Source organism: Phyllopteryx taeniolatus, chromosome 4, assembly GCF_024500385.1.
Source record: "Phyllopteryx taeniolatus isolate TA_2022b chromosome 4, UOR_Ptae_1.2, whole genome shotgun sequence".
Lineage (NCBI taxonomy): Eukaryota > Metazoa > Chordata > Actinopteri > Syngnathiformes > Syngnathidae > Phyllopteryx > Phyllopteryx taeniolatus.
The window spans coordinates 12,423,858-12,440,348 of record NC_084505.1 but is presented as its reverse complement, the minus strand read 5'-3'; the positions used below and the strand labels follow the sequence as shown (position 1 = coordinate 12,440,348).

Sequence of the window (16,491 nt, the reverse complement as noted above, 5' to 3'; positions counted from 1 at the left end):
TTCCAAACTAGATATTAATTAATTTGGTTTCTATCTGTAATACTATGATGAGGCAATGAAACATTTATATGGTTTCACAGTCATAACGCAGCGCAGACTGATAGTGACCCAAGCATTCTGCAAAAGCAACTCAAGACTTTTTGAAGGAAAGTAATTGCGCTATTGATAGATGACCAAGTCAGGGGCCTAAAAAATACATCATTCAGTACATATTTGTGAAGGTTCTTTGACAGTGTTGGGAGGAATTTTGTATCTGGGCCAAGAAACCATCAACTTCAATTAAACTCATGATATGAGCGACGTGAAAAAGGTGTTGCAGGTGGTGGTGTCTCTATGGGGGTAGGGATGCATTCTTTTGTCGGTGAAGAAGCAACAATAGATAAAAGTGTAACTGTTCCAGTTATTAAACTGGAAAATTGACAAACGATGCTCAGGTTGTCAGCTGTAGATAATGTGTGGAAATGTGCTTGCTGAGAATGTGCACACTTTTACAATATAATAATGTATAATCCGCACGGTTAACTTCACCACACTTTAGTTCATTTGACATTGTTTAACACAGCACTCTGGCAATAAATCCTCCCTTCATCAGGATTCTGATTAATCTTTAATTTTCAGTGCTCTTGAATGTCACATCCTAGTCCAGCCACTCATATCCATTTGAGTGACAATACATTAGAAACACCTTTCATTAAAAAACAGATCAGATGATGAAATGATTCTCATGAGGGAATTTATTGCAGGGCTGTGCACTTAATATCAAACTTGTCAGCGGTATTAATGTTGTGATGGATCAGTGTGAATGCATTCCTTCAAGAATTCAGGTTGGGTTACATATACTGCAGCAGCTGATGTGTCTTTTGACAGACACAAGTACATCCAGTTCATGTTTGATCCATTTCGTGTGTGCACAGACAATAAACAAGATCTTCACTCTGGTTCAGGCTCCTGGTAGTCTCGAGTGTGCAAATAGGAAAAGCAATTCCAGTCTCAGAGGAACGGGTTGTGGCTGTGTATTAGTGCTTGGGATTGAATGCGAGCCACTGGCTGAGGAGAGAGGGGGAGCAGGGGTTGGGGGAGGTTGGAGGGAAGATCCATAAGTCTGGTGGGAGGCTGGGTGTGCGAGGAGGGAAGGACTGCCCCCCTGTGAGGGAGAGGGAGTGGAAGTGACGGACTGTAGGAGAGCATGTGCGGGGGCAGTGGAGATGTCGAGGATGGACGCATTTGGTTGAGGGTAAGGCGAGACTGGTCACAGTGGAAAGGGTTGGTGGGAGATGGAGCGCTCAGACCTATGGGTGGGGGCAGGTTGCTGGTTAGAAACCTAAAACTTACATTGTGTATGCTGTTGTCACAAGTACTGTAATAGCTTTTACCTGAGAGGAATGGGTTGTTGTGCGTTTTGCTTGGTGGGGTAGGTGGTATCAGTGCGTCCAAATTGACCAATGAGGCCCCCGTTGGTCCGAGGAAGGCCTCAGGGGTCCGACACACACGCGTCGTAGTGCTTACAGGGGGCACAAGGCGAGACAGAGCAAACATCTCTGGACTGCCTGAGTCCTGTCCATTTACCTGGAGCTTCAGCAGAGCTTCATTCCTGAATGGATCAGTGCTGGAATCTGCTCCAGAGAACATGTCTGCTGACCCACGTAGCTCAGAAACTGCAAAGAGGATAGTCATTGTGGAAGAACAATAGAAAGTAAGAAGGTACTCGTGTGTCTATTCAAAATTACAATACCACGGAAAACTCTGTTTATTTCAGTAGTTCAAAATATGAAACTCATATTGATTCACACCCGCGACCCGAGTGAGGAGAAGCGGCTCAGAAAATGAATGGATGGATATTGATTCACGAAACATAGTAAAATATTCCATGATTTTTTTTACAAATAATTTTGATGATAGCTTGTAGCTAAGGAAAACCCAAAATTCACCATGTCAAAAAAAAAATATATATATATTTTAAATCTGAAAAAAAGCAAGTGGGATCAGGTAAAAACAACTATGAATATGTAGGGGATCGGGTGAATAAAAAATGCAAATAAGCGGGTGTTTTCATGACGAACGGGGGATAGGTTACCCCACAAAATAGCAGAATAGGTGCATTCACAAATGCCAAACCACAGATATGCGGGGGTTCACTGTATTCTAATTTCTTGAGATTTACCTGTAAATGGATAGGCGAGCATACGACTTTGTAATCATGCAATATGTGAGCGGCTAATGCAATATGTAGTTTAAAACTTACAACAGTACTTGTATAACTTGTATAAAACCAAAATCCCACAGCCCAAGATTTTGCTTGTCACTTGTTTTACCTGTGGGACTAGCTGAGGGAGAAGGCAGTTGAGGAACCTCTTGCTGAAACTTCTCCTCTTCATGTGCACTGACTGGATATGTCCCATCACTCTCTGCAGAATCACATTTCATTGATGAAGTAATACAGCCGGTGTACTTTTATTTTAGAACAAATAAAAGGGTGGTTAAGTAAAGGAGCCAGTGATTCTGGAAGATACCGCGCTCGGACGTTCTGTCCCACGTGTGATCGACTGCAGGGCTGTAGGTGGATGCCGCCTCCCATAGCGCTTTGTGTGGTTTGGTACATGAAGCCCAAGGATTAGCAGTATTCAAGGATGGGGGTGGGTCTGGGAAGACAGATAAAACAAGTTTTGTTATGCAGCACATTCTATCAGGGATCTTTGAAACATGAACACGTTACCCTTTCACTTTTGTGTGTGGCCATGACAGGACACTCACCTACAGAATGCCAGGGGTCAGAAGTGACGTTACAGGAAGGCTGGACAGAGTCCCAGGGGTCACCAGGTGGAGGTGGCCTCTCAGAGGATGCGCCAAAGATGTCTACTAGGTCCAACATGGTCGACTATAGAAGCAATAACCAAACATTTAGTAAATATTTGTGCAAAGTTTGATGCGTTTTAGTTTATATGCATGCCCGAACCGAACTATTCATGAGGGTTTACACGTTAACTCCAGCTTCCTCTCGAACCCCTCCCTTCTCCAAAAAAGGTTACAGCCCTGGATGGGCAAATCATCTCCCCTGTTACCCACCACACATTTCCGTTTAGTCTCCTCATCTCAGTGAAACCATCCAGCTTTTTGTCATTCCCTCCCCTGTGACTCCATTAGTCCTCGGAATCCACTGGCTCGTGAAGCACAACACCGCCATCGACTGGACTCACCTATTGATCACAGGGTGGAGTCCTTTCTGCCATTCACATTGTCTTCTTTCTGGCTTTCTGCCCTCCAGCAAAACTCAGCCACCCGCCACACCTGTCGACCTCTCCCGTGTGCCGCACGAATACCACAACCTCTCTCTTGTCTTCAGTAAAGATCTTGCCATCTCACGACCCCCTCACCGCCCTTATGACTGCGCTATCGAGCTGCTGCCGGGAACCCCTCTTCCCTCCAGCCGTCTCTTCAACCTTTCCCACCATGAGAAAAAGGCTATAGAGCACTTTATCCATGACTCCCTGGATTCTGGACTTATCTGACCCTCATCTTACCGTGGGGCCTGGCTTCTTCTTTGTTGAGAAGCAACATACCACTCTCTGCCCCTGCATCGATTTCCATGGACTCAATGACATCACCATAAAAAATAAATCCCCACTGCCCCTTATTGACCCCTCTTTTGAACCCCTCTGCGACGCACAGATATTCACCAAATTGGATCTACACAATGCATACCATCTCATCTGCATTAGAGAAGGGGACAAATGGAAAACTGCTTTCAATACCCCTCTCGGACATTTTGAATACCTGGTTATGCCGTTTGGATTAACCAATGCTCCCGCCGTTTTCCAAACCTTCATTAATGACGTCCTCCTTGACATGCTCAACCGGTTTGTCTCCATCTACTTAGACGATATACTAGTCTTCTCCCCCTCTCCCGAGGAACACAAACAACATGTCAGCCGAGTCCTCCAAGTCCTCCGAGTCTTTGTGAAACTGGAAAAATGTGAATTCTATCTCTCCTCTGTACACTTCCTGGGATACATCATCCCCAAAGGACAGTTACAACCAGACCCAGCATAGATCCTAGCAGTCGTCAACTGGCCAATTCCCTCCACCTGCAAATAGCTACAACGTTTCCTAGACGTTGCTGCGCGTCGAATGCCGCAGAGATCACCTCTCGTGATTGGTCCATTTTAGTCACATGCTGTGATGACATACCAGCGTGCCCATTGGTTCTACATACAATCTACGTCGCCGCCTTCTCGATCGATTTTGCAGCTTAATTAAACGTATCATCTGGTCATCTAGGTCCATTTGTTCTGTCGCGGTCGCCATTGTTGTTGCTTTGTTCCTTGTTATTGAAAGGAAAGTTAAAATGGCCCAAAAAAAAATGCAGAGGAAACTCCACCCTGTGGTGTCCTATCCAATACCAGCCGTAGCGACACCTCCGACTTGGAGGTAAACTGCAGTACACTTTCAAAACAGCGCGCGTGGGTTGCGCTCAAGTATAAAGGCAAACTACACGTGGGACAGCCGCAGTGACTCTCAGCCTTTAGACACCCCGACCCTTCCCGGCAGTTTGTTGTGGAAGTTGACACCTCCGACACTGGGACGTGAGCCGTCCTCTCCCAGCATGACCAGAAATCCCATAAGTTGAATCCTTGTGCCTTCTTTTCCAATCGCCTTTCCCCATCTGAAAGGAATTACGACTTCGAGCTCATCTGTCATCCTGGAATCACCCGCACCATCCACTTCATCCAGCTGCACTTCTGGTGGCCAAGCCTAGCTAAAGACACCCGAGAGTTCATCCTAGCCTGCTCCATCTGTGCCTGAGGTAAAGCTTCACATCAGCCCTCAGCTGGTCTGCTGCACCCATTACCCATTCTTAGTCGCCCTTGGTCCCACATTTCCCTGGACTTTGTTACCGGCCTACCCCCCTCTGAAGGTAACACCATCATTCTTACTATCATTGATGGGTTCTCAAATTATGTCCATTATGTACCTCTTCCCAAGCTTCACAACTCAACCTAATTCCACTTCAATTTCTCACACTGAGAAATTGTCATGGTCTGTCCCTGCAGTTCCTTTTATGGAACTTGGGTGGCGCTTTGTGCCTCGCCTTTCCCTTCCTCTCTCTCTCCCCTGCAATCAGCACTCATCACTGCCTGCGCATCTGTTCCCAATCAGCACTCTACACTGCCTGAATTTAAGTCTACCAGATCCAGGAAGTCGGCGCCAGAGTATTAACGTTCATTTGTGTGCTCCTTCCATGCACCCCACCTTGCTGTCCGCTCCACCCATGCCGCCGAGCTCGTCCACCTGCTCTCACCACCACTTCCTGCATGTTCCTTGTCCTGACGGTCCACCACCACGCCTTGGAGATACTTACCCTGAACTACTGTCAAATAAACCACTCATCTACTTCCTCCGCCTCCGTCTGCTTTTGGGTCCAGTCAAACATCATACGATCACCATCCGTGACAGAATTATTAAGAAATTTAAGAATTTCAAATGAAAAAATAAAAAATCTAATTCAAGAAAATTCAAATTTAAGAAATAGTCACTGTCAAATTAAAGAAAATTCAAATTTTAGAAATTTAAGAAATAGTCAGTGTATCAACGACAAGAAAAAGAAAGTAAAAACATCTGCTGAACTCAGACAGCAGAGCTTTAACTAAACTCAAACTATTAGAAGGATTAATTAATGAACAGTAAACAATATATCCATCCATCCATCCATTTTACCATTTATCCAGTTCAGGGAACCTGGATCCCATCTTAGCCGACTAAGCAAAAGGCGGACTACACCGACCAATCACAGGGCACATATAAAGATAGGCAACCACTCACACTCACATTTACACAATCACTGAGTGAGGGGAAGTAAAAATAAAGAACTGAGATAATGTGGATGCACAAATGTGGATTCAAGCTCATGATACATAGAGGTCATCGCAGACCTGCCACAATTTAAAGTGTCTCTGATTAACCCCAAATAAAAGTCAATTTTTCTAGTAGGCCTTTTCCTGACATTCTTGTCGTCACGTCTTAAAGCAAAAGCCATGGACCACAGAGAGCTTCCACAGCACTGGAGGCATCAATAGGAAAAAGGCATAGACCATGGAACACAGTTAGGACATTATGTAAAATGTAAATTAAAAACAGAATACAATGATTTGCAAATTGTTTTCAAACTATATTTAATTGAATGCATGACAAAAACAAGATATTTATTGTTCAAACATAAACTTTTTTTTTGTGCAAATATTCACTCATTTTGAATTTGAATTTCTGCAACACACTCCCAAAAAGCTGGGAGAGGGGCAAGTTTATCACTGTTCCATCATCTTTCCTTTTAACAACACTCGATAAGCATTTGGGTACAGAGGACACTAATTGTTTTGAAGTTTTGTAGGTAGAATGCGTTCCCATTCTTGCTTGATGTATAACTTCAGCTCAACAGCGGTCCGGGGTCTCCGTGGTAGTATTTTGAGCTTCATAATGCGTCACACATTTTCAATGTTAGACAGGTCTGGACTGCTGGCAAGCCAGTCTAGTAGTAACATTCTTTTACTACGAAGTCATGCTGTTGTAACACGTGCAGAATGTGGCATTGTCTTGCTGAAATAAGCAGGGACGTCCCTGGAAAAGACGTTGCTTGGATGGCAGCATATGTTGCTCCAAAACCTGTATGTACCTTTCACCATTAATGCTACTAACAAACCTCCATACCATCACAGATGCTGGCTTTTGAACTTGCGCTCATAACAATCCGGATGGCCCTTTTCGTCTCTGGCCTGGAGGACAAAATTTGAATTTTGAAATGTGGACTCAGACCACAGCCACTTTGCATCAGTCCATCTCAGATGAGCTCGGGCCTAAAGAAGTCGGCGACGTTTCTGGGTGTCGATATACGGCTTTCGCTTTGCATGGTAGCGTTTTAACTTGTATTTGTAGATGTAACAACGAACTGGCGGCACGGTGAACGACTGGTTAGAGCGTCTGCCTCACAGTTCTGAGGACCGGGGTTCAATCCCCGGCCCCGCCTGTGTGGAGTTTGCATGTTCTCCCCATGCCTGTGTGGGTTTTCTCCGGGCACTCCGGTTTCCTCCCACATCCCAAAAACATGCATGGTAGGTTAATTGACAACTCTAAATTGCCCGTAGGTGTGAATGTGAGTGTGAATGGTTGTTTGTTTGTATGTGCCCTGCGATTGGCTGGCAACCAGTTCAGGGTGTACCCCGCCTCTTGCCCGATGATAGTTGGGATAGACTCCAGCACGCCCGCGATCCGAGTGAGGAGAAGCGGCTCAGAAAATGGATGGATGGATGGATGGATGGACAACGAACTGTGCAAACTGACAATGATTGTTGGTTGTGTGTTCCTGAGTCCCCGTGGCACTATCCTTTACACAATGATGCCGATTTTTAATGCACGGCCGCCAGAGGTATGTTGTTTTTCGGCCTTGTTACTTACGTGCAGAGATTTCTCCAGATTCTCAAAATCTTTTGTTGATAATATAGACCATAGATGATGAAGTACCTGAATTACTTGAAATTTTACATTGAGGAATGTTGTTCTTAAACTATTTGCTCAAGCAGTTGTTCACAATGTGGTGAACCTCATCTCATCCTTGCTTGTGAACAACTATGGAGAAGAGCGCTTTGGAGTGAACATAAGGAGAAGCAACAAAGCAACACCTACACTAGTCAAATCCAGGAATCACAAAGAAATTGAAAGACTGGTTAAACAGACAAGACAGCTGACAAAACAGTGGAGGAAAGGCCTATGATGAAGAGAGACAAAGGCTCATGCTACTGCAGGGGGACATCAAATGCCAGGAACACACAAGAACACAATTCTAACCCTAACCCACAACTTCCTCTGGGGTATCCTTCAAATTCTTCCACGTTCCATTATCCATCCATCTGGTAAAAGCCTACTTCAAAGACCTTCAACAGTGCTTCACAACAGCCGACATCATGACATCTTCGCAGCGTGTTGATGTAGGCATCATGGCAGGCTGTATGAGCTCACCCCTGGCCTTCACAATCGCAATAGCGGTCATCATCAGGGCCTCGGAATGGGTGGTGGAAGGTGAGCGGATAAAGAACGGGATCCGCTTTCATCCTATTCGAGCGTACATGGGTGACATGACCGCTCTGACCACTACTGCAGCATGCAGGCGGGCTACTTGGAAAACCTCTGGAGAACATCAAAATCAAGCCGAACAAGTCACGCAGCATCTCAATGGTCAAGGGAGAGCTTAAAAACATGAACATGACTTCTTCGCTGGGTAATTTGGCCACTAATCATCTAAGAGGTCCCAATAACAACTGTAGAGAAGATGGAGCAAATCTTGACTTCATAGCTAGTGGCTAGTTAACACCTATAGCTGCCAACACTAAAAGACAAGTATGTTGTGTTGTTTTTTTGTTATGATCAAAAAATATATGGTTTTATTCTCTCTTAATAGTATAGTTTGATTATGTATCCTGTATTATATTGTCTTGTAATGTATTTTACTGCTTTTTTACATCATGGCCAGGGGACTACAGATGAAAACTAGCCTTCTGGCTAATTCTGGCTTTTTTAACCATGTGTACTTCATGTGTTTTATGAAATTGCATTGTCCCCTTTCAAAAATAAACTGATAAACATACGTGAAGAAATAACTTGGTGTCCCATGCTGTCTGATCAGCATCAGCCTCTATGGCAAAGGTGTCCTGGAGCTACTGTAACTTTCACGATCCTCACCGAAGAGTACAAGCGCTCCACAGTGAGACTCTAAATGACTCTGAAGGACTCCAGAGCCCAGACTGTCAGCAGTCATTCCCCAACCATGTAGCTGGCCGCCGTTGATGAGGGTGTCTAGTGATGAACGGCCGAAACACCCTATGATTGAAAGGTACACTACTGATGATGTGTCCCGAAATTTACATCCTCCCTTGTCTGAACTACAGCTCCCATGCCACTCTCAACGTGAGGTTAACCTTATGTGACTACCATCCATTGCCACAACGGAGAGTTAACATCAAGTCCTGTGTTTTATCATTCTTGTTGTTGCAGTGTATTCACTTGAATATATTGTAGGTTGAAAAGGACTTGCAAATCATTGTATTCAGTTTGTATTTATGTTTTATACAACCTCCCAACTTCATTGAAATTGGCGTTTGTCTAAGCGTGTTGTTAAAATACATAGCTTGGCTTGAAATCAATATCATTCTGTTGTCTAAATTCATCACAAATTGGTCATAGATGTCATCCAGACGTGTGGGCAGTCTTATACATTATGAGAAACTGAGTTTGAATCATCTGTACCATCTGGTACCAACTGGCTTCAGCCCTGTTATTAAAACCATAATTTCTGTAGTGGAGCAGCCAAATGGAAACAGATGCATCTGCAGGGAGGAAGCAGCTGAGCACAGAAAGGTGACTTTGCCGCTTGGAGCCCAAAACAATTGATTTTTAATACAGAAAATTGGGCTCTCCCTGAAGAAGAGGCTCTGCAGTGTAAAGATGTTTGCTTGCAGCAGCTACAGACCGAAGGACAAAGGAGTGGCACATTCCTCACTCAGTTCATTAACAGACTTAGAAAGTGCTGCGTTACAACAAACACCTCTATTGCAACCCCACATTTCTGCCCAACAGGATATTGTAATTTAAGGCATGTGGCAACAGTATCCAAGCTTCAAACCTCTGTGTGGGTGTTGCCTCACGCAGTGATTCCAGTATATCGTCATTTATTCACCATATTCTTGCTGCCACTTTCAAGCAAAATAAATCTCTCTCTGTTGGGCATCAATTATGATAGAGTGAAGTGGAGTTTACGAAAATACAAACATACATGTTGTATTTCTGCAATTTCAAAACAAATGATCATCATTTTGCACTTACTGCGCTATTAAAACGTTATATTACTTACTATATTATTTTATGTTTGACAGAAGGATGCACCTAAACCAATATGTACATCAGGTTACTCTTGATTGGCTTGTCAACTGGCCAATGAGAATAGGGGCTTCTGTGCAACCAGATAAGGAGATCGTGTTGAGAGAAATGTCACTTGAGCTCAAGGTTAGACAAGACAAACGTGTTATCATTCAGCAGGCACCTCTTTCTCCTCTCCCACCTTTCGCTCTCATTATGCTGATCTGTCTTTTTGCCTCATATCACTCTCTCTACCACACAAGTAGAGGTGGGTAGAGTAGCCAAATCTTCTACTCAAGTAAGAGTACTGTTACTTTTGAATACTATGACTCTAGTAAAAGTAAAAAGTAGGCCTCCAAATAATTACTTGAGTAAGAAAGTACTCAGTGAAAAAAAACTACTCAAGTACTGAGTAACTAGTAACTTCTGCTTTATTTTTAAATCAGAGTATGAATGTCATTCATTCATTCATCTTCCGTTTATCCTCACGAGGGTCGCGGGAATGCTGGAGCCTATCCCGGCTATCTTCGGGCGAGAGGCGGGGTACACCCTGAACTGGTTGCCAGCCAATTGCAGGGCAACATTCACACCTACGGGCAATTTAGAGTCCTCAGTTAACCTACCATGCATGTTTTTGGGATGTGGGAGGAAACCGGAGTACCCAGAGAAAACCCACGCAGGCACGTGGAGAACATGCAAACTCCACAGAGTCGAGGCTGGGATTTGAACCCGGTTCCTCAGAACTGTGAGGCAGATGTGATAACCAGTTGTCCGCCATGCATACAGAAGTCCAAAACAAAAGTCTAAAAATAGATCGTGCACGCAATTATTGATAAATGAAAGTAGCGAGCGGCATGTAGATTATTGTAATAGAGTAAAAGTAACGTTTCTTCTTAACATAAATACTCGAGTAAAAGTAAAAAGTATAATGTGTTAAAACTGTTTTGACAAGTACACCCACCATCCATCCATCCATTTTCCGTACCGCTTCTCCTCACTAGGGTCGCAGTACAATTTATCAAAAATACTACTCGAGTAAATGTAGCACGTTACTACCCACCTCTGCACACAAGTCCACAGTGAGCGCCACACAAGTGAACAAACATGCTAACGCACACTCATAGAGAATACGTACACCCACATGGACAGCATGCACTGTTTTCACACTCACCTCTGTCCCAGTCTGGCTTGTTCTCCTGCTCTCATCCAGGACCTTTTGTACGAGAGACTCATCTCCATGGCGACAGCGCTGTTCCTGCAAAGGTTGACATCATCAGTGAACACAACACAACGTCTTTGTAAAAGACGCTTGAACTTATTAACTCAGTCAACTGACAGCAATTATTCTTCTTGACATTATGCTGATTTACGATAGAATCAAAATTGTAGACATGAAATGATTTGTTGTGTTTTGTAAATGTATGTTGATGAGATTCTATTGGAAATGGAACACAATTCAATACAGTACAATTCATTTTTTAGGTAAACACTTATATTTGTTGGTAAAGATAAAGTCACTGTGATCCATTAGGTACAGTACAGCTGAACAATCAAATGAGATCAATACAGGGGCTGTATCAAAAAAATTCGGTCTTTATAACATTGCTCACTTTTTATTGCCACTGCACTGGTGCATCAAAATTTAGTTACTTAGTTACAATCTGAAACACCTTCCAGTGTGATGCAATGCAGCTCTCCACCGCAAACCACAACTGCAAACCACAACCGCTGTGTGGAGCATAGACCTCGACCAAGGCTGAACAAAGAGAAAGACATCTCCCTTGAACAACAAAAAAAATGTTATGGATTCTTTCCAACTCCCTCCAACAAAGTAAAATACTGTACTAGCAAACTTATTTGGTGGAGAAATAAAGAAAACAAAGAATGGATCTCATACCGATGTTCAGAGTCCAGTAGGTGTACTGCTGTTTTACCTTCTGATTCTCCTCCCTGCTCATGGCTAAAGCCAGCTGGATCTGCAGCTCCTCTTCCCCGCTGGTTTGAGGTCGAGCCTGTTCCAGGTCTGAGGCATCTCGAGGAGATGAAGACGAGGCTGCTGAGGGACAATGAGGAGGGTGGAATGGTGATACAGTATGTATGCATGCATGTGTGCATAGTTACGTGTGCGTGTGTCAGGTTGATGTATAGTAGGTGTGCAATATCAGAAGCTTGGGGACAGCGAAGCCAGTGCAGTATTAAGACTCGACTCAACACTCACAGTTAAAGGACGATGGAGAACCTCTGGAGCGGCTTAACTCCTCGCCATAGAGTACAGCCATGCTGGGCTGGCTTGTCCGTCTGCCTGGGTGATAGGATGGGGGTATTCCTCCATACACGCCCCCTCCACCTCCTCCTCCTCCTCCACCTCCACCTCCACCTCCGCTACCTCCCCCAGCCATTCGCTCCTTGGTCTTCAGAGCTTGACTCCTCTCTTGGCGAAGACGGTCTTCATCCCGGAGAAGACACACCAGTTGGCGTGCTTTTTCTCTGACATTGGCTCCTTGGTCTCTGCCATCGCGGTCAACATATTGAAAATCACGCAGCGTCTGAACCAAGAAAAAGACATTTCTGCACAATACTGTACATGATTTCAAACTATGTGTAGCCCAGGTGTATTGTTAGTTGTGTTATTGATATGTTCATACATATATCATGCGGTTACTGCTACTTTACGGAATGAAACCCCTTCATTCGGCACCAAAATATAATCTATTTTTGACTCAAATCATATAGAAAACTTTACAAAAGTAAAATAAGTTGTGTTGTTTTTACCTTTTTGCACATGTTGTTTGAAAGATTTTTGTCAGGCCATTTAGCAGGGTAGAAAGTGAGTGATAATAAAACAACAATGTGTATCCTCATATTGCTGAACTATTTCTGTAGTTACTGTGAAGTACCTGAATAGTGAAGGCATTCTCTCGACACTGTTGAGCCACTCTTTCTGATCCCGTCTTCAGCAGGTAGTCCAATAGAGTTAGGGACTGAAATTGAAATGCACTGTTCAATATCATTACGCCTTTGATACATTGATATAGACGCTAACTAGAAAATTTGTGGGAAAACTATGATCACGCTTTTCACCTACATAATCTAACTGGATCCACTTTGCGAACTAAATCCAAAATTCAGCTTTTCCAAAGTTACTGATACTCAGTTTTGAGGGTTGTACAGTGTTTCACTGTCCTCGTGTGGCTAGCTGGGTAACCAAAATATTAGCAACACCTCTGAGTAAACTGTAATGCAGTTCTACACTAGACATGAAAATGAGCTGTGTGTTTATTTTACCTTGTAGACATGCCTCCAGTTCTTGCCGCTGTCATTGAGGCGCTTCCACACCATGCCCATGACTTCAGCAAAAGCCACCACGTTGAACGTCAAATCAGCGATTTCTGACATGAGAGACGATGACGGGCCCCATGGATCATTTGAGGTGGCCTCGCGGACCTTCAGACCACCGGCAACAGAAAAACAATGGCTTCGCACACTTTCCTCTTTAACATTCACTTTTTTTGTTCATCCTCTATCACCCATCACTGACACACAAAGACAGAGTACCTTAATCTCTGCTTCGGAATAGTTGTGCACTATGTTCTTCACCTGCCTACGCAGGGCTGAGGTTGTCATGTTGACAGGGGATGGAGGAGTCAGAGTGATAGTGAGTGAAGAGCAGGCCTTCAACAGGTGAAGCTGAAAAGAAGAACATGGACTGAAGAAGGAGCAACTCGGGCAATGAATGCTCCTCTTCTGTCAGAAGATGCTACACACTCCTGTTTGGAAGGAATGATAGCCAAATGTCAACCAAATAACAGCCGAGAGATACAATATTTAGATCAACCTTTTGATGATGTGTGCATAATTGGAGTACTATATAAATACTTTTTAAACAAATGAAAAACTGTTGTAAACAAGGTTTGTGATTCCAGGCACAAATGTAAGTTTATACTGCTGCACACAAAGCCATTGGCACAAAAAAGCTACTTGCAGGAACTCATATGAGATGATCTTACAAAATAATAATTATTTTTTTTTTCAAAATGTAGCTTGTTGGGAACCACAACTGAAAAAGACATTTGAGTTTTGATAATGGGAACAAAGTTGAAAATGTATCAACTGTGATGCTTGGTGTGTTGGGAACAAAGGCTTTATATTCTTCGAATTACATTTAATTCAATATATTTAAGTACATGTTTAAAGGCAGATACGTAATTTGTTTGTACACAACATTCAAACTACAGGACACAGTATTGGACAAGTTATTCCCGCAATGGAAACAATGGTTGATGGTAGCAACTGAATGAGTGGCTCACATTTGGTGCACACTCAGGAAGAAGTAGGTCAGAAGCACTGGCAATCAGGTGTCTGATGAAGCTTCTTCATTGCTTAGCTTATTAAGGTCAGTGCACAACATAATTTTTTTCTACTAAAATGGTTCAAAGCGGACACAAGGGACCAGATCATGAGGGGCTCCGGTGAAAAAGATGTGAGCCTATTTAACCTCCTAAACCTAACTCAGTCAGTCCCCTTCTGGAGAACAGTCTTAGTGGTCTTACTATTACTTATGAATGAACCGAAACTACCGAAGGGCACGATTACCTAGGTGCCTGCAAAGATCAACTTTCTGCAAAATCATCTTTGGCACCAATGACAGTCATTAATGGGAATGCAGTTCAAACAGTGTAGTTGCTATGCACACAACAACGATATTAAAAAAAAATAAAAAATCTATCGGTCTTGCTTATATAATTTACATGCTAAATTTACACAAACTGAAACCAAGTAACCCATGACAGTAGTCAACAGTGCTCAGACAATTAGTGACAAGGTAGAAAAGTGTTTTGGTTTGCAACACTCAGGATAGCAACTGGGATAGATTAGATGCCTTGCTCGAGGCCACCGTAAATGTGAATCATATGCCAGTTGAGGGAATCAAACCCGGGGGCTGTTCTTTTCAGAGGCCACATTCTCATCCACTGGTTCACCACTGGGTTTCCGGATGTGAAATTGGATTCCTCTTGGGAACACACAGGCTTACATGAAAACATCTTGGATTCCATTAACATCAACAAAAACTGCTGATATAGAACACAGCAGACATCCATCAATCTGCACTTATCCTGTTTGGTGTTGCGGGGAGCTGGAGCCTATCCCAGCAAAAAGCACACTACATCGTGGACTGATCACCAATCACAGGACACATGACATCAGGCAGACAACCGTTCTGTCACATTCACTCAGTGGCAATTGAACTCAATTGAACTCACGCTGCCTGTGCAGAAGTCAGGCAAGGGAATCCCTACCCCACCAGTGACACCGATAGCTGTAATGCTTACAGTACCGTGTTGGATAGAAACTGCATGGCATCATAGCGCTATGATGTTATGATAACAATGTTTATAATTTGGCCTTCTCATAAGGTAAGCAAATTGTTCGAAAAAGCTCTCAGTATGATGCAGTGTAGTTTTACATCACAGCAAACAGCAAAACAATCAATCCATCCATGACATGTTCTATGCGGTTTGTCCTCAATAGGGTCACAGGTAACCGGAGCCTATCCCAGCTGACTTTGGGCAAGAGGTGGGGTACACCCTGGACAGGTTGCCAGCCAATTGCATAGGGTTCAGATAGACAAACCATGCACACACACATTTTTCAACTGCCTACACAGGGCTGAGGTTGTCACGTTGACAGGTGATGGGGGAGTCAGAGCGAGTGAAGAGCATGCCTGGCAGGTAACGGAGCAGACATTATATTACAGAAAAAGAAACATTCACATATTTGTCCTTTCCCTACAACTTGTCTTCATCCTGAAAACGCCTACAAGTTGGGGACAGGCTGATCTACAAGAAACAGTTGCAGCAATAACACAAGCAAAGCCATTAAACAAAGCAAGTCATCTGGTCTTCTGGGGTAACATCCGCTTTTCTTAACTCCTACTTTTTTCCTCATCCTATGACCTTTGTGTGACTATACAAACCTCCTTGCCACGAGCCAGTAAGATGTAGTGTAGTCCAGAACTGATGTGGTGCGGTCCGGTCACATGCTCACACGTCACCACGTTGCACGGCAGTGTGGCAAAGATCTTCACTGCATGTTTCTGCATGGGGCAGGGCGTCCAGTGGGTCTTCATCATGCGTGAGCATGTTCATGACGCCCACCCACGCCCCCTCATGCAACGTAAATGTGCGTGACTATGCGTTATGTACATAGAATGATGTGTTGATGGATTTTGTTTTAAAATAGATGTGTTGATGATTATTATTTTTAAAAAAAATAATAGATTACCATCGTAACACAGCTCAATTATAATGTCATTCCATTTACCTTTCCCATTGCTCATCCCTCGCCGCACTGCCTCCCCCCTTGTGGCTCCAAGATGATGTCCTCCCTGCCGCGTGACCACAGTGCACCACGCAGCGATGATATCACGCAGACCCAGTTGAAGATCCGAAAAGGACGGCAGTGGTGCGAGGAAGCCGGGCGAGCAGTCGATGATGAAATCCGCAGAGGACGTGCTGGAGCTCAACCGCGGCTTCTCACCCCCAACCTCACTCACCCACACGCGTGGAGTAAGGGGAGCGCGCAGGGGGCGTTTAT

General features: G+C 43.9%; 1 protein-coding gene across 3 annotated transcripts; it reads right to left on the bottom strand.

Annotated features, from left to right (window-relative positions):
* Positions 1-711: 711 nt before the first annotated feature.
* Positions 712-16,432, bottom strand: epn3b (epsin 3b). 3 transcript variants are annotated; one of them, XM_061769543.1, is made up of 13 exons: positions 16,219-16,432; positions 15,872-15,991; positions 13,453-13,584; positions 13,183-13,341; positions 12,795-12,878; positions 12,116-12,443; positions 11,832-11,953; positions 11,069-11,152; positions 2,752-2,875; positions 2,511-2,639; positions 2,313-2,405; positions 1,374-1,655; positions 712-1,289 (listed from the first exon to the last, which is right to left on the bottom strand). In XM_061769543.1, exons 1-13 carry the CDS (start codon positions 16,225-16,227, stop codon positions 991-993), a joined length of 1,965 nt encoding a protein of 654 aa, XP_061625527.1. In that variant the 5' UTR covers positions 16,228-16,432; the 3' UTR covers positions 712-990. The 3 variants fall into 3 exon arrangements, with proteins under 3 accessions (XP_061625527.1, XP_061625529.1, XP_061625530.1); XM_061769545.1 differs by having other exon boundaries at positions 11,832-11,950; XM_061769546.1 differs by lacking the exon at positions 15,872-15,991.
* Between the last annotated feature and the right edge of the window lie 59 nt (positions 16,433-16,491).